This window comes from Bidens hawaiensis, unplaced genomic scaffold, assembly GCF_021521415.1.
Source record: "Bidens hawaiensis isolate Kalapana, Puna unplaced genomic scaffold, B.hawaiensis_p1.1 tig00001685_1, whole genome shotgun sequence".
Taxonomy (NCBI): Eukaryota; Viridiplantae; Streptophyta; class Magnoliopsida; order Asterales; family Asteraceae; genus Bidens; species Bidens hawaiensis.
The window spans coordinates 3,134,082-3,150,200 of NW_027491095.1; the positions used below are offsets into that span (position 1 = coordinate 3,134,082).

The 16,119-nt window shown below is 35.5% G+C and overlaps 1 protein-coding gene, 1 non-coding gene and 1 pseudogene across 3 annotated transcripts; 1 reads left to right on the forward strand and 2 right to left on the reverse strand.

Moving 5' to 3' along the window:
- The first annotated feature begins 5,155 nt into the window (after positions 1-5,155).
- On the forward strand, positions 5,156-5,226 carry TRNAG-GCC (transfer RNA glycine (anticodon GCC)). Its single transcript has one exon. It is a non-coding gene; the product is annotated as a tRNA-Gly (tRNA).
- A 749-nt stretch (positions 5,227-5,975) lies between these two features.
- On the reverse strand, positions 5,976-10,368 carry LOC143591558 (uncharacterized; annotated as a pseudogene). Its single transcript, XR_013145704.1, has 10 exons — positions 10,013-10,368; positions 7,679-7,764; positions 7,495-7,561; positions 7,220-7,362; positions 7,093-7,141; positions 6,873-7,010; positions 6,696-6,776; positions 6,441-6,617; positions 6,277-6,363; positions 5,976-6,189 (listed from the first exon to the last, which is right to left on the reverse strand). The product of XR_013145704.1 is annotated as an uncharacterized LOC143591558 (transcript).
- A 1,293-nt stretch (positions 10,369-11,661) lies between these two features.
- Positions 11,662-16,119, reverse strand: LOC143593447 (shewanella-like protein phosphatase 1). Its single transcript, XM_077073079.1, has 10 exons — positions 15,586-16,119; positions 14,421-14,521; positions 14,235-14,348; positions 13,879-14,091; positions 13,601-13,736; positions 13,360-13,535; positions 12,491-12,579; positions 12,298-12,367; positions 12,102-12,199; positions 11,662-11,959 (listed from the first exon to the last, which is right to left on the reverse strand). Exons 1-9 carry the CDS (start codon positions 15,767-15,769, stop codon positions 12,113-12,115), a joined length of 1,170 nt encoding a protein of 389 aa, XP_076929194.1. The 5' UTR covers positions 15,770-16,119; the 3' UTR covers positions 11,662-11,959; positions 12,102-12,112.

The following is a 16,119-nucleotide window of genomic DNA, read 5'->3' on the forward strand; positions in this document are numbered from 1 at the left end:
TGTAGGGTTTATTTTAGTATGTAATTTGTTGGGTTCCACTGGTGTTTTTGAAGCTTTGCTAATGTTATTGGAAAGACTTGTTATAGTTGTGAAATAAGTTTTTAGAATTCGGTTTGTTTCGACTTTTTGGCATACCAGCTGAGGTGTAGTTTCGACTTTTGTGAACGACAAATGCAGATTCACGTAACTGAAAACCTGTTCAGATAGGGTTATGGTTTTAACACGCCTTCAAGAAGAAAATGATAAGAGAAAATTTGTCTTTATTTATGCTACACTCACAACTCACAAGGGTGTATGATTTTTAAGAGTGTGTATGAAACCACAACTCCGTTCAAATAACTATACATAGTTATTTGTTAAAGATGACTGCAAAGTAAATTATATCATTTTAAGTGTGTTATTTCATCAGTGATTTATTTTTTTGAGTTAAATGATTTGAAACTTAAAAGGCTTAATGCTTTAAAACCACAATTTTGGACAAAATTAACTTCACATTTCTTTTTAAGCTTATAGTTTTGGGTCTAGTCTAATTTTTGTATGACTTTATCTACTGGTTATTTAACATAACACGAGTTGTTCTGGTATTATGTAAATGGTTGAAATTGTTACTTATCGACATGTCACTTTTCGTCGAAATTATAATTAATGCATATATTTCTAAGAAATTTTGAAGGCGGCTGATGACCGTCGTTTGAGTCAATCAAAAACCTAATTATTCTAAATAGTTAGAGCAAGTAGGGTATCGTATCACAAGGAGTATGTGGTCAATGTATTTGTGTAACAGGTTTCTAATTATGAAGTGACTGATTTTTAGTGCTGATCACACAAGCAATTTTAGTAAATGTAGAGAACTAAGCAACGAACAAATAAACGAGTTGTAAGCAGTTAACAAAGCAAATCACACCCGGGAATTCAAGTAAGCAACCAACAGTATCTCATGCAACCTAACAGATTAATAATTACCGATTAACTGAAAACTGATCAATCAGACAAAACCTTAGACATCAACAATTACTTTACACACGGCACTGGTTATCAAACAGTCCTTGCCAGTGTGACTCAGTTAAGGGCAATTGTATGTTTTATCGTATTCAATCTAACCAAACAGTTATATGACTAATTATCTAGCAACTGGTAACAGATCATTCAGACCAACGTAAACCTAAACCGACCGAACACACAGAAATACCAAACATCAATAATCATATATCAATCATCAATAACAATACACAAGTGTTCTAAATCACATGAGAAAAACTGTAAAAATGTTACAAACTATACATCTCGGGTGCGATCCTAGGGGATTAGCCGAGCCTTGACATCATTGAATCTTCGACATGGATGATAGGAATCATATGTAGGGTCTTGGCACGAGCTAGGATAGTGAAAACCGCCTTCTTGGACTGCAGGAATCGCCTCTTGGCCGTCAAAACGGAGTTAGGGTTGTTTATGATAAAGAATATGATTATAACCTAATTTTCCCATTTTTTATGTCCATTGCGATACGCGATGGCCAAATGACCATCCCATCGCGTATCGCGACCTAAGAAAACCTCATTTTCAGATTCCTATCGTCAAAAAACCCAAAATTCATATATTATGGCTCCCGTAACTCATTTTCTAGCTCAGGATATGCTCGTTTTACTTCAAGGTCGCATTTTGTCAACCCATCTTGTTCAGTTTTAGCATCGGCTTATGATTTCTCATCCATACTCTTCCCGAATCCTTGTAACACTTCCCAAGACATCAAATCATGCTTCGGTCTTCCCGAGATATCATTCCATGCTCGTACAAGTCTCCAATTTAGCATCTTTAATGATCAATGACCTGAAATACTAAAGCACGTATGAAGTACAAAAGTTATAACAATATATTCATTAAAACTACATAATTAATACACTAATATATATACAAAATACCCAACCATCACATCCCCACACTTATCTTTTGCTTGCCCTCAAGCAAACTCTAAAGTAAACATCAACCACTATCATAGGTATGTAAATTATCACCATTAATACTAGTAAAGGTTTAAGGTCATACCCAGTTTCCCAGACTGACACTTTCTAGATTGACATCCCACAAATAAGGTTAAAAATGATATTATAAAAACAATAGAGCCGCCCAAACGCGTGTACTTTGTTTCCGGTCAAGGCATACATGTTCATACCCCTCACACTATCTCCTCTCGGTTTAATATCTGGACTAGCAAAAGATGTGCCAGTATATGTCTCTGCCCTCAAATACCAAATATGAGTCACAACTTAATAAGCTTGCAGATCAGTCTTATCTCCACCCATTACCCACCGGTTGCATAAAGACTCGGACTAGGGTTTTGCTGAGGCTTAGGTTGGGTGCGGAATAGGCATATTTAGTGATTAAGGTGGATGAAACCCAATTAAACAAATACACAGACAACTAATAAAAAACAAACAGACTGTTAATTACATAACTGAATAAGAACTGACTTTCTTTTTGGCTTTTTGCTTATTATTATTATTATTATTATTATTATTATTGTTATTATTATTATTATTATTTTGCAAACTGATAGACAATACACTGAAGCAAATAATTATACAACTATGACAAACACATATTTACAATTCAACCGAGACATACGTACATTGTGTACTATGCTCAAAAACTGACTATATACAACTCGATAACGAACTAGATTTCATCACAAAGGGTTAAAATATAATGAAGGCCAAGGCTGAAATGGTGTGTAATGTCTGGTTTAGCAAATAAATAGGAATGAGGTCCAAACGGGCTCCTAGAGGGATAATGTCGGGTAAGGAATTTTATTTAGTGGAGGAAAAGTGTATGTAAAGGTTTTCTAAAGTCCTAATCTCCATACAGGTGATGGTATTATGATCTCGATAAGCATGTGACAAGCAAGTCCAACTCTGTAAAACATACCGGTTTCCCTCAATCAATGGTGTAAGACATGATTTATATCTATCAGTTTCAAAACTACTATCGAGCCGGGGGTCTCACCGAAAGCAGCCTCTCTATCCTTATAGGGTAGAGGTAAGGCTGTCTACATCTTACCCTCCTCAGACCCTACCATAGCTTTGCTATTGGTGGGATATACTGAGTACGATGATGATGATGATATAATATGTGTATTAAGTATAGGGGGCATCTCACAATATGTCTGGAATAATGGGCTGCCGATATGAAACATGTATACCGTCCCCTTGACTCGTTATCCCAGCCTAAACGACCCCATTTTCAACTTCTCTTTTTTGAAAACATTTGTGAGTAAGACTATCGAGAAGCTGAAAAACCAACCATGACCAGAAACCTATAACTTGGCATTAATAACAATAATTAACTGTTAACAACTTTGGTGTCCGAACACTCTTCGAGGTACTATCGGGCTAAAATTCTCAAATTTCCCCCATCCTCACACTTGAGGTTTACATTGTCTTCAATGTTAAAATATTTAAACAATTAATGAACATTTGAGGGACGGGGTTGAAAATGATTGTTTAACAATTGAAAACCTGGGGCTCTAATGTGATGGTTCTACTAGCAATTATACAATTACACTTAACATCTAAACTAATAAGACAAAATAGATTATGAAACTGAAATCACCTGATATCCTTGACAATGAAATGGAACAATCGGCTCGCGAGCCCACGTAAACACTCGTGCACATTCGTCTCACACCCAAATACCAAACCTGACAACTAATCCTGCAAAATCTTGAGACGTGTAGAAGCAAGCTTCTCACAAGTGTAAGATATAGGGCTTTCAAGAGTTATAAAAATGATTTTCTGTTAATTTTATTAAAACAATTACTGAGCCGAATTAAGTCGTTTCATAATAAATTTTGTTAAAGATGTTAAAAACGTTAAAATACCTAAATCACTTTCGTAGGAATCACGATTGCATTTAGCGTATGCAACAAGCCCTTTAAACCCCATCGGTAGCCCGGGTGGACGAGTGAGGTCTCGTGAGGGTTTATAGTGAACTACACCCACAAAGTTTCAAATACAACACAATATACAATAAATCAAAATACAACAGATAATAACTCAAATAAAAACAAATTGGAAAGATACTTACAAACCCCGGGTTGTCTCCTGGTTAGCGCTGAATTGATGTCTACAGCTCGACAATACCTGAATTCCTCACGGTGGTCGAAGTGCACACTTACTCACAATATCTTCGCCCATGGCAACGCTCTTGCCGATTTTGTGCAACAACTGGACAATCCCTATAGAGATACGGGCCTTCACAATAGCAAAAATCACCATAATTGCTCATAGTGACAGTTGTGTGCTCGGGTTTCGGGATGGGTTTTGGTTTTGACCCATAAGCGGTGACCAGAAACTTAATAAGTCATTAGAAGGGTAAAATAAGCAATCTCAAACACCCTCTAAAAGTTAAAGAGTAAGAAGTCAAAATATCTTTATAACAAAAGAAAAGTCAAAGTTTAATCTTTCTAACAAAAGAAGGTTAAAAAGCTATCTAAATTAAGTAGTCATAACATGTTGGCAAAACTAAGTTACACTTGTTGTCCTAACCAGGTCAACCAACTTTCGGAGATTGTTTCGGGCCTTAAACATCTTTATTTTGACATGTGGTCCGAACTCAACTGACATCATAAAAGATTTATGCAATTTTTACATACATTTATGAATTTATTTGAAGTGGTTTTATATGTAGTTTGTCAATCAAATAACTTTTGACACGGTAACGTTGTTAAATGGTCATTTATGTAACTAATAACACATACAATGTAAACGGAAAAAGGAGTAGACAAATGATTTGGATGAAAATTTTAAATTCTACAAACATTTCCTCAGCTCAACTAAGATGGACAGTCGAAACAATGCTTTTGTGGAAACGTGAGAAATATTATTTTGAAGTAAAAGCTCTAGAGGCGGTTATTGCTCACCCGTAGTTGTATTGCAACACTAGAGGTGGATAAGAACCGTTATTGACATCATTACAAAATCACGATCGTTGTTTTCCACCGTCCGACTCTAACAACCTTTGATCACCTGTGCTCATATTAACACACAAATACTACAGGTCAGTCAGTGTGTGTGTGCCTGTGGAACTGATTGACATTCTCCCATGTTTTCTTTTGTTGATTAATGCTTATACTTACTTGTTTCGAACGATAAACCATCTAACACCAGTGGTCTAGTGGTAGAATAGTACCCCGCCACGGTACAGTCCCGGGTTCGATTCCCGGCTGGTGCATTTGCGGTGAAGAGAACACGCTTGTTGTAATGTTGGGTCATTACAGCTGTTCTATCTATAGAATTAAATATGCGAATCTGAGCGAAGTTATTTTTTGTTGTGGCTGTTTATTCAAAAGTTGAGGCATGTCAGTGCTAACTTCGTCAGCTTGTTTCATTGACGGGTCATGTTCACGGGCTAACCATTTTATGTTTATAACTTTTGTTAAAATAATCTTGTTTTATGCATATGAACTGTGGTCATAAATTTGCAATTTTAGAATATTATTACACTAAAAATAATTTATGTTTTTTAGATTGAACTAATCCTGTTAGATTCAACCCATGTTTGGGCATGTCATAATTGTGTTAAGACTAAAAAGTGTCTTTCGATTTCGGACTCAAATCTTTTTTGGAAGCATGTCAGAACCAACCCGCCAACTCACAACACAACCTGTACACTCCTGTTACACATCCTGTTCGATGAAAATGTCTGAATGACCTAAACTTGTGTTTTACCAAATGCATCGCACTGCAATATTATATGTGTTCAAGCTGAACTCACAACACGACCTGTACACTCCTGTTACACATCCTGTTCAATGAAAATGTCTGAATGATCCAAACTTGTGTTTTACCAAATGCATCGCACTGCAATATTATATGTTGCAGCATGATACTATGAAAATGATGCATGGTTTCCAAGCTGAAGCTTAAAAGACCACTTAAATACTCATAATAATCATCACTCAAAAGAGCATACAATATAATTTGTGTTTTGAATACAATTACTAACAAAGTTCTGATCATACACAAAAACTCAACTAAATTAATTTGCTCTATATAAGCCCCATAATCCTTTTCTATGCTCTTACCACAAGGAATAGCATTGAATCATGAATTATTGTAAAACTGCAACAAATCACGCGCTAATGTTCTCAATTGGCGATGTTTTGTCCATTCTCTTCACAATTCCAGCAATAACCTAAATTTACATCCAAATTAGTGCATTTTTTAACCAAAATTACATTCAATTCAAAAAAATGAAACTTCAAAATAATCAATATTTTACCTTTCCGGGTCCGAGTTCATAACTCTTTTCAAGCCCCCGTGATAAAAGTGTCTTTACTGTTGTCTCCCATTGAACCGGTGATGTAACCTAACATAACAATTGTCAACAAAAATTAGTAAAATCATAACCAATAGATATAATTCTTCAAACTTTTGGATGCTGACCTGGCGAGCCAAGATTTTCTTGATTGTTTCAGGGTCAGCATGCGGTTGTGCATCGACATTAGATATAACTGGTATTCTTGGAGTTTTGATTTCGGTTGCTGACAAGGCGGATTCCAGCTGGGATAAAGCCGGATTCATGAATCGGGTGTGGAAGGCCCCAGCGACAGCAAGCCGCACCTGCAGAATATTATCATACATACATAAATAACAGTTTTGTGAGAAAAGAGCAAATAAAGGGGGGGGGGGGAGTAGTACCGTCATTCGAGCCTTAAATGATTTAGCCTTTGCTTCCACAGCTTCAATCCCCTTTACACCTCCACAGACTGCATAGTTTCCCTGTATAACAAAAATCCACATTATTAACAACAAACAAAACTTCACATTTTAAATATGAAAATAATAATATTAATAATAATGTGAGAATTGCATTACGGTGCATAAAAAGTTCGTAATTTGAACTTTCTCGGCTTCCTCGACTTCTTCATTGGCTGCATCACATAGTTGTTGAACCTTATCGGAATCGAGTCCAATAATACTCACCATAGCACCTTTAGCAGCATCCGCAGCTTCCTAATAATTATAATGCCATAAATTAATATCTTTCAAAAATAATTATTCAGTTTAACATAAAGTATTATTATTATTTCCTTACTTGCATTGCTTGACCTCTTAGTTTGACCAGCTTGAGACCATCCTCAAAACTAAAGATAAACATTGTCATTTGTCAATAGGATATTGCTTAGTAACAATAATATCAAAATTCAGTTTAACTGACTCACCTAAAAGCTCCAGCAAATGCAAGAGCTGTGTATTCCCCTAAACTTAATCCACATGTAACATCAACAGAGTCAATGATCTGTTGACCACCTTCACGAGCACGTAGTATCTCTACTGCAGCTAAACTAGTAACATATATAGCTGGCTGCAAAGTTATAAAACAATATGCCACTAAGTAAACTTTTACTTGGTTAATTAGTTAATTGATTTGATTTTATGGTTCTTGATTTATTGGACGTTTGGCTTAATAACTACACGAAAAAAATAAGAAACTTGCCTGACTTAAAACAGTGGAGTCCAACTTCTCTTTTGGCCCATTAATACACACGTCTAAGATGTCAAACCTTCAAGAAAGTATAACTTTATGTTAACTTATGCATTCACTAATATGAGTTATCAGCACTTAAGCTGATCTAAACTCTGAGCATTTATATATGAATGAAGAAACTATTGAGTCTCACCCTAAAATTTCATTAGCCTTATTGTACAACTCTGCCGCAGCTGGTACCTTGAGAGCCTCCTGCCCCATTCCAACAGCTTGTGCGCCCTGAAACAAAATGATTTTGAAATTGAGCAAAAGCATCTGATTCGATAGAAGGATTCACAAATTGATTCAACCTCAGAAGTTCATCTGGTATTTAATAGCATTCATAACAAATTAATTAGACCAGTAAGTTTCACTAGGGGAGTGCACGGTCTGGTTTGGTTCAGCTTTGGGCTAAAACTAAACCAAAAACCGAAACTTTGGTTTTGAATTTCTGAAAACCGTTTAGTTTCAGTTTTTTTTCGGTTTCGGTTGTGGTTTTTTATGGTTTGCCATTTGAGCTTGAAAATTTTGGCCCAAAATAATGAATTTAGGCCTAAATCATTTTGTTAATTAATGACTAACTTTCTTCAATTTGTTTCCAATTGAGCAATGAACTAAACAAATTGAATCAAATTTGCAAGTTCATCCGGTATCTAACCCTTGACAGCATTCACAACGAATTAAAATAGGGGTATAAACGAGCCAAGCCTCTCGCATGTTACTCCAGACCGGCTCGCAAAAAGCTCAAACTGAGCCAAGCTTAAACCAGGGGCGTAGCCACTAACACCCCAGGGGTGTCCCCCGTCCCCTGTGAAATTTTTTTTTTAGTGTTAATGTGTCGAAAAATTCCCGACTGACCCCTGTAAAATTTTGGCACCGACCCCTATGAAACTTTGAAGCCGTACCCTGTATAATTTCGAGACGACCCCATGAGATTTGAGACTAACCCTAACAAAAAATACAATGACAATTTTATAAATATAATTATATAAACGTTATATAAACAATTTTTTCTATTAAATTTGAATTTAATATTAACAAGTCCATTAGTCCAATATCCAATCCAATTTTTAAGCCCAAAACCCAATTCAAACCCTACTCAATTTTTAGTCCAAAACCCAAATCCCATTCTAACTTCTAAAATTTATTTTTTTGACCGCCTGTACTGCCTCACTTCGTCCTTTCGATGGATGATGACTACATTAACATACTAATGCCAAGAAAAAAAACAAACATGAAAAATCGCCAATATTATGAGTATGATTGCTTCAATGCAAGAGTTTGGGGATCGTTTTAACGAGGTAACATCCGACTTACTTGTTTCGTTGAGTTGTTTGACTCCTTGTGATAATTTTCGGGCATTTTCTACTCCAAAAATATTACGATTAGTCGACTTGTACCCATATGATTTTGATGAAAGTGATAAAAGAAGACTCCTGGTTGAACTCGCGACATACATCGATAATTTGAAAGGAGATAAATGATTTATAAACTTGAATGGTTTAGCAAGTCTTGTTCAATTGATGGTTCAAACAAAGAAACACCATTACTTTGCATTGGTGTATTGTTTATTAAAGTTGGCTCTCGTATTACCCGTCGCAACCGCAACCGTTGGAAGATCATTTTCGGCGATGAAGTATGTGAAGTCCGATTTGCGTAATCGAATGGGTTATGAAAATTTAAGCGACAACCGTATTTGTTACATTGAGAAAGACTTGCTAGTCAATGTTAAAGTAGATGATGTAATGGTTAGATTTCAAAAAATGAAAACTCGTAAAGAAAAACTTTAATATATTTGTTTTCTAATATTTTGTTTGGTAATCTTTTTTTATATATATGACCCGACTCGACCCGATTCCACCCGGCCCGATTCGACCCGACAGTTGTATTAGTGTCGACCATAAAAATTCCCGACCCCTGTGAGAAAATTTTCTGGATCCGCCACTGGCTTAAACAAGGCCGAGCATAAAAATAAGCTTGTTCAATAAACGAGCCCAAGCCCGAGCTTCACTTATTGAGCACTCCACTCGCGAGCCTACACGAGCCTAACATCTATATGAATTACTTTATTATATATATGTATTTAATAATAATTATTATATATAAAATTATGGTAAAAATAACTAAATAATATATATTATGTTATATATAATTTATAATTAAACAATATATATCAAAAATAAACAAGCCGAGCTAGAGCTTGAAAACTACTCACGAGTTGAAACGAACCGAGTTCAAGCTCTCTATAAGTTAAACGTGCCGAACTCGAGCCGATGAGCTCGTACTAAGACGGGATCACTAACTAAGACTAACTTAATATGAAATAATACTAGTACAATATACAATATAAAACAACTAATCAATTCGCTTCCAAATGATCAATTAACAATTCAGAAGAGTAAATATCAAAGATCATTCAACAACTTCCTTCAATTCACTTCCAATTAATCAATCAACTAATCAATTTGATTCAATTGATAAACCTGACCTGACCGGGAAACAGGAAAGCAGTAGTAGGCTTATAATCAACAAACAACGCATCATCAATCGCAGTAGCCGATCCAGCTGACACACTCATCATCGAAACCCTAGCTTTCTCCACGTGGAGCCGTCGGAATTCATTTTTATAACCGCAGAAACAAACGGATGACGAGTGATACCTGATGATGATGAGTCAGTGAGAGTGATGGAAGCACTAGAGATGATGACGCCATTGTTGAGAGTCGATTGAATGTGGAAACAGGTCTGATTATTATTACTGAGAAGAAAGAAGCATGCATTCAGTGGCTGTCCCTTTGAATTTATAATTTATATAAATGGAGTGCGTTGATTACGAGACTGGGTGTGAAGATCTGTTGAGTATAGATGATGCCGATGTGATTGTGTTGTGTATAACTAACTATGTATGTATAAGTTTTACTAATAAGTTACCCTTTTTAGAAAGTCATACACAATTTTTCTCTCTTTTTTAACAGTAAACTTTTATAAACAAACTGACAACCACCGCAACACCCCCTTCACAACCCGACACACTAAGTTAACTTAAAATTACATCAGTTCGACCAACTATACTTTTACATTTAGATCGGTTTTAAACCAAAGAAAACCTTAAGATTTAATCTAATTTCTCGCTTTCCAAAGTCTCTAACATGCTATAATAATTATCCTGTGAAAAACCTACTTCCCGCCCGCCTCCAAGTCTTCTGTATTGGAAAGCCCAAGCTTTGCAAGGTCTCCACCATGCTTCAATTGTTGTAGTTTGAAGTCTTTTAAGTTTATTTATAAGAAATAGTTTATAACATAGTTGTATAATCACATGGAGAACGGTAGAAAAATCGATGTTTCAGGGTACAAGTATTAACTGTAAAATTTTGCGTTTTGAGACGAATGTGGTAATAGATGATGTGCGCTTGATTACTTGAAACCAATCCCGAATTCATTTACATCTAACGATTATGCTAATATAGGGGCAATTTCTTGTATATAAATTATACTTTACATAATATCATATTTATCCAAGCTAAAGTGTTTATATGAATTATTAAGTTCAAAATGCTTACACTTTAATATTTAACCTTTTTATCAAATACAATTTGTAATATGACGATTATACCGTCTATTTCTTATACTCCAAACTCTCTTATCCTAATACAAGTTCCAATAGAAAGGTATAGATGCAATGAGTTTGAAAATGGATATATCTAATTGTTATAAACCTCTAATTGTTAAAATTATGGACTTGTGTCATTTCTACTTGAGTATTTCATACAATATTTTCAAGTCTTCCTATTGAGTGAGTTTGTTAGCGCATTTGAGTAACGGGTATCCCAGCAATTAATTCCTAACCATGCAAGTTTATAAACAACGATCCCTTGATAGTTTATACATGCGAGGAAACTCTATTACTTGACAAATATGTGACCATATATGTAAAATTTTACGATCAAGTATGAAACATAGATTATCAAAACCTATCCTACACCCGAGATATCGCCATCCCTAACTAGATGTGCTATTTTGATCTATTTATGTAATAAATAAGACAACTAAGGTCATATTTCATCTTTTAAAAAGGATCATTAAGATTCACACTTCATGTGTTTCTACATTATGCAAATGACAAGTGAATCATTTGAAGAAAAAAAATATGTATGTATCAAAGAGAGAAGCAAATGTAAGTTTTGTCCCCTATAATCCAATGCTTAACAGCTTGTACATCATGTATGTTGGCCTGTACATCAACCAAACAAGTTTTATTCCACAATACCTTGTTTATATACATACACCACCCAAATCCCCAATATAGACATGAAATTAATGGTAGAGTACAAGATATGCCCAAATTTTATGCCATATTATTTGACAGCCCATCGACCCATGGGCCCTCCCTTTACCGGCGAAAACCATATCGGGCCTTCATCTTCTACAGAAGTCCCTGATCATAAGTCACCAACCAAGCCAGTTGTAAGATACACAGCATGTAACTAAGGGTATTTTAGTAATTTGACTAGTGGTCAAACATGTCCATTGAACTATTGCAGTTTGTTGTGAGTACAAAAATATGAATTAAACTATACCTTATGGTTATTTAAACATAATCAGCAGCTTGAAGTTCACTGAATGCATCTGATTCACTCCTTATTACCCTCGTTTTATCGCCTCTTATTTCTAATACCTGGTGAATGATATCATTTTAAATATTTTACAATATTATATAAAACATATTTTGTAATAATGTGAAAGGTATCAAATAGAAACAAAAATGAGGTTTACCTCAGGTCTTGAATCAAGAACTCCACTAGACATCCCCACATCAACGCGCCAAATGCTACAGTTATATTTACTGCATACCAAACAATATATCCTTTATATTAATGTTGAAACATGGCTTACAAAGTAAATCTCTTATAAGTTATTATTAATTTTACTTAAATTAGCAAATAAATATATCATGATGACTGCTTACCAATTGACTCCTGTGGTTTGTGGGGTGTGTCCCACCACCATCGCCTTTGCACCAACTACTTGAAGTGTGCTGTCAAGAACAGACTGAATCTGTAAAACAAACACAATTTTGATCAATTATCTCTAAACCAAAATAATCGACCCGTAGCCAAAATAACCAACATAACCAAACCCAACCCAAAACCGACCGTATGGTTTTATGTTTTTTTAAAACAGAATTTCTGGTTCGGTTTCAATATTTGCATGTACTGAAAACTGAAAAAAATCAGACTGACCCAACTTTTGTTAACCAAACTGAGCTCGCAAAAAACCGAAAAAACGGACTTTTGTTATTAAATTATAGATTAGAACTAATATTTTTTTAATGTTAAGTAACTTATAAAATTTTTATTAAACGGTTTAACCCAAAAATTTTGGCCCAAATGTTTAATAATCAATTAATCATTAATTAACATCAAATTTTAGACCCAAACTCATATTTTTGGGCCTTCTTTTCGACCCAAAACTCTGAAACCCAAATGGCAAAACTGAAACTGAAGCCAATCCTTTGTGAAAACTGAAAACTAAAGAGCCAAAACCAAACCGTTTTAAAAAACCCTCGGTTTTTGGTTCAGTTTGAGCCCACAACGGACCCAACCGACCCATGCACACCCCTTAACACAGAACGTGTCAAATGGGTTGAAAGACACTTTAAAGTATATTTTGTATAACATACTAACTCCTAAATCTTTTTATTCAAAGATTAAGATAACTATTGTAATAATGCTGTTCTTGTAATCATAACTAGCACAAATAAGGGTCAACCCGGACTGTTTCGGCCTGGAATACAAAACCGGTTACAAAGACATTAAAGATACGAATATTACTTGCCTGTTGAATACTGTAATCTTCTAAATCAGAAGTGTCTCTAGAATATAAACGATTCCAAACAACACTATCATATCCTCGAGTTGCTATAAAAGGTATTTGTGGCTCGTTATCATCTTCATTAACATTAGTCATCCATTTAGATACTTCATTGTTTATCCTCTCTATGCCATAGGTAACTGCAACATTATTCAGTATTTATCTCTACAAAGAAATTAATACCCAGAAAATATAAAATATTTACCATGGTGAGGAAGAAGTCCACCATGACAGAAGACCCAATCATCAACTTTAAGAACAACAGGATGTCGTGCCAGCTCAGCTGCCAATGGACCGCCCGGTCTTAAAAGTACTGATCTTGCAATTACTCCCTTTTGTCGCTGTCCTAATATTTAAATGAATCAATCAAATCCCATCACTTTTTATTAGAGACGAAGACGGATATACAGTATTACCGAATTGCCATCATGATCATCACAAACATAGTTATATAACTAACAATATATTCCCTGAATTGCATACCTTTACTAGATTCCATGGTCCCCATGAACTATGCGACACTTTCCGTTCTTGTTTCCAGCTTTCAGATACTTCAAACCAACTTGCAAACGCATCTTCCCAGTCGTGCTCACACTCGTTTAAATATTCTAGGAAATCTGAGCATTCATCAAACGCCCCGGAATCAACATATCTAAAATCCCCTTCAACATTCATGGTTTCATGATTCCCATTCACCTAATATCATCAAACAGTGCATTCACTTGTAAACCATACAATAACTTCTATAACATGAAAAGCAACCTGATTGACCTGTAAGTCAAAGTCTACATTTGACCTTTAAAGTGTGAGATCAAAAAGTATAGTTTTTGTAACCTCACCTGGAAAACAGCTCCACCCTGTTCTTTAGCCTGATTTTGCAGTGACCTCAACAAAGATAATATAGCAATTTCATCTTCACCCCTGTCTAGTATATCTCCAAGTTGAACCAAGACCTGGTCAAAGGGTAAACTTGTAAATAATGCATCAAGTATGATACTCTATATTTGCTCAAACCAAAGGCATACCGTCTCCTGACCGGTCCACACGTCCCGACCATCTGAACTTAACACACCAGCCAACTCGAGTGCACATCTCGCTTTAGCTAGGTCCCCGTGCAAATCCCCAACTAAAACAATTGTTTCATGTAAGGAATATGAAATCAATATATTTGACATGCATATAATGCAGCTCACTCGATCGATGTGAGCACACAACCAAAATAGAGAGTATTTTATTAGATAACTACTTTAGTCCAAAGGTTTACAATTACATAGAGTTGCTTATATAGTGTTCCCTAAGATTGCGAAACTGACTTAAGAAAATGAGCCTAAAGTTCCTTATGTGCCAAGCCAATAATTCAAAATCCATAAAAGTTATGTGTTCAAAATCTGCCTAAGCCAAAAGTCCAAAACACATTGTTTAAAAAGATTAAATTATAAAACACTTGATGTAACCAAGAACATATGCTATTAACTTGGAAAGAGATGCTATAAGCTCCTAGGAAAACTCAAGATAAGCTACAAAATACCCTGGTGTCTCATAACCAGAATCTACTTACAAAAAAACGGTAAAGACTAAAGCCGGATGGTATGATAGTTCTGAATTCACAGGTCCAAAATCCAGATACTCCCAGGTTCTTAAGTCAGGGATTTCATCAAATTATGTATGTTAGTTCATAAATCATAATCACTATGCTACAATTAAGACCGTTGGTTGTGGTCTCACCCGGGAGCCAAACCACAACGCGTCAACGCTCCCATTACAATTCCGGCGCCGAACCATTATTCGCCCTCCAGCGCCATTCCAATGCCGGCAACTTCCCTCTTAGTGGGTGGGGTCCACTACAAACTCCAATCACATGCAAACACACACATTTACTTATCTTTTTTTTTCTTTGATTTTAAATATTAGTTGAACCAACGTGGTATTGACGTGGCGCTTTAACTAGTTAAACCACAACACACAGCCTATAACTGATATGCTAATTCAAATTATTTTAATATTGAGTTTCATAAATTGAAACTATAATTCAAAACAACTCTCAGTAAACAAACGATTAATATACAAATCGAGTAATGCGTGAATAATAATATAATGGAGCTCAGATCAAAATAAAATTCAAATTTCAAAACCTATAACTAACAAACAAAAACAATTAACCGATATCAGTTAACAGTAAACATAACTAACCTGCAACGATGCGACGACCAGGAGCAGACACAAACGTCGGAGGATCGCCGGAAATGACAATAGGCTTTAACGTGCCGCCGCCGTAGTTAACAGACGTTGGTGGCGGCGCGTCGATGAGCTTGCGAGCATGTTGAGATGAAGGTTGTATTGGTAATGAGTTGAAGGACAAAGAAGCCATCGCCATTGTTGAGCTTCTTGAACCTTTGAATAATAATAATAATAATAATAATAATATCAATGGCGAATGTTATTACACTCGACGACTACAGCCACGATTTTTTTATCTTCACTTTTTTAGTCTTTGCTGCGTTGTTAACTTCTCGGTTATATGCAATTTTGGTCCCTTCAAGTTGCGAATCATGCATTTTATGGACTTATTAGTTAAACGGGTTAGTGTTTGAGGTAAATGAGTTTGGGTGGTAGATGAGCAGTGGCGGATCCATGAATTTTTTTAAGGTGGTGCACCATTTTTAAATGCTTCAATTTCATAGTCAGGTATGAAAAATTATGGGTCGGTTCGATGGTTCGGGAAAA

Excerpts from the sequence above, each read along its gene's own strand:
- LOC143593447 (XM_077073079.1), bottom strand. The coding sequence starts at position 15,769 with ATGGCGATGGCTTCTTTGTCCTTCAACTCATTACCAATACAACCTTCA. Across the intron at positions 14,522-15,585 it reads TGGTCGTCGCATCGTTGCAG|TTGGGGATTTGCACGGGGAC; the intron begins GTTAGTTATGTT and ends CAATTGTTTTAG. Across the intron at positions 12,580-13,359 it reads AAGATTACAGTATTCAACAG|ATTCAGTCTGTTCTTGACAG; the intron begins GCAAGTAATATT and ends TTTGTTTTACAG.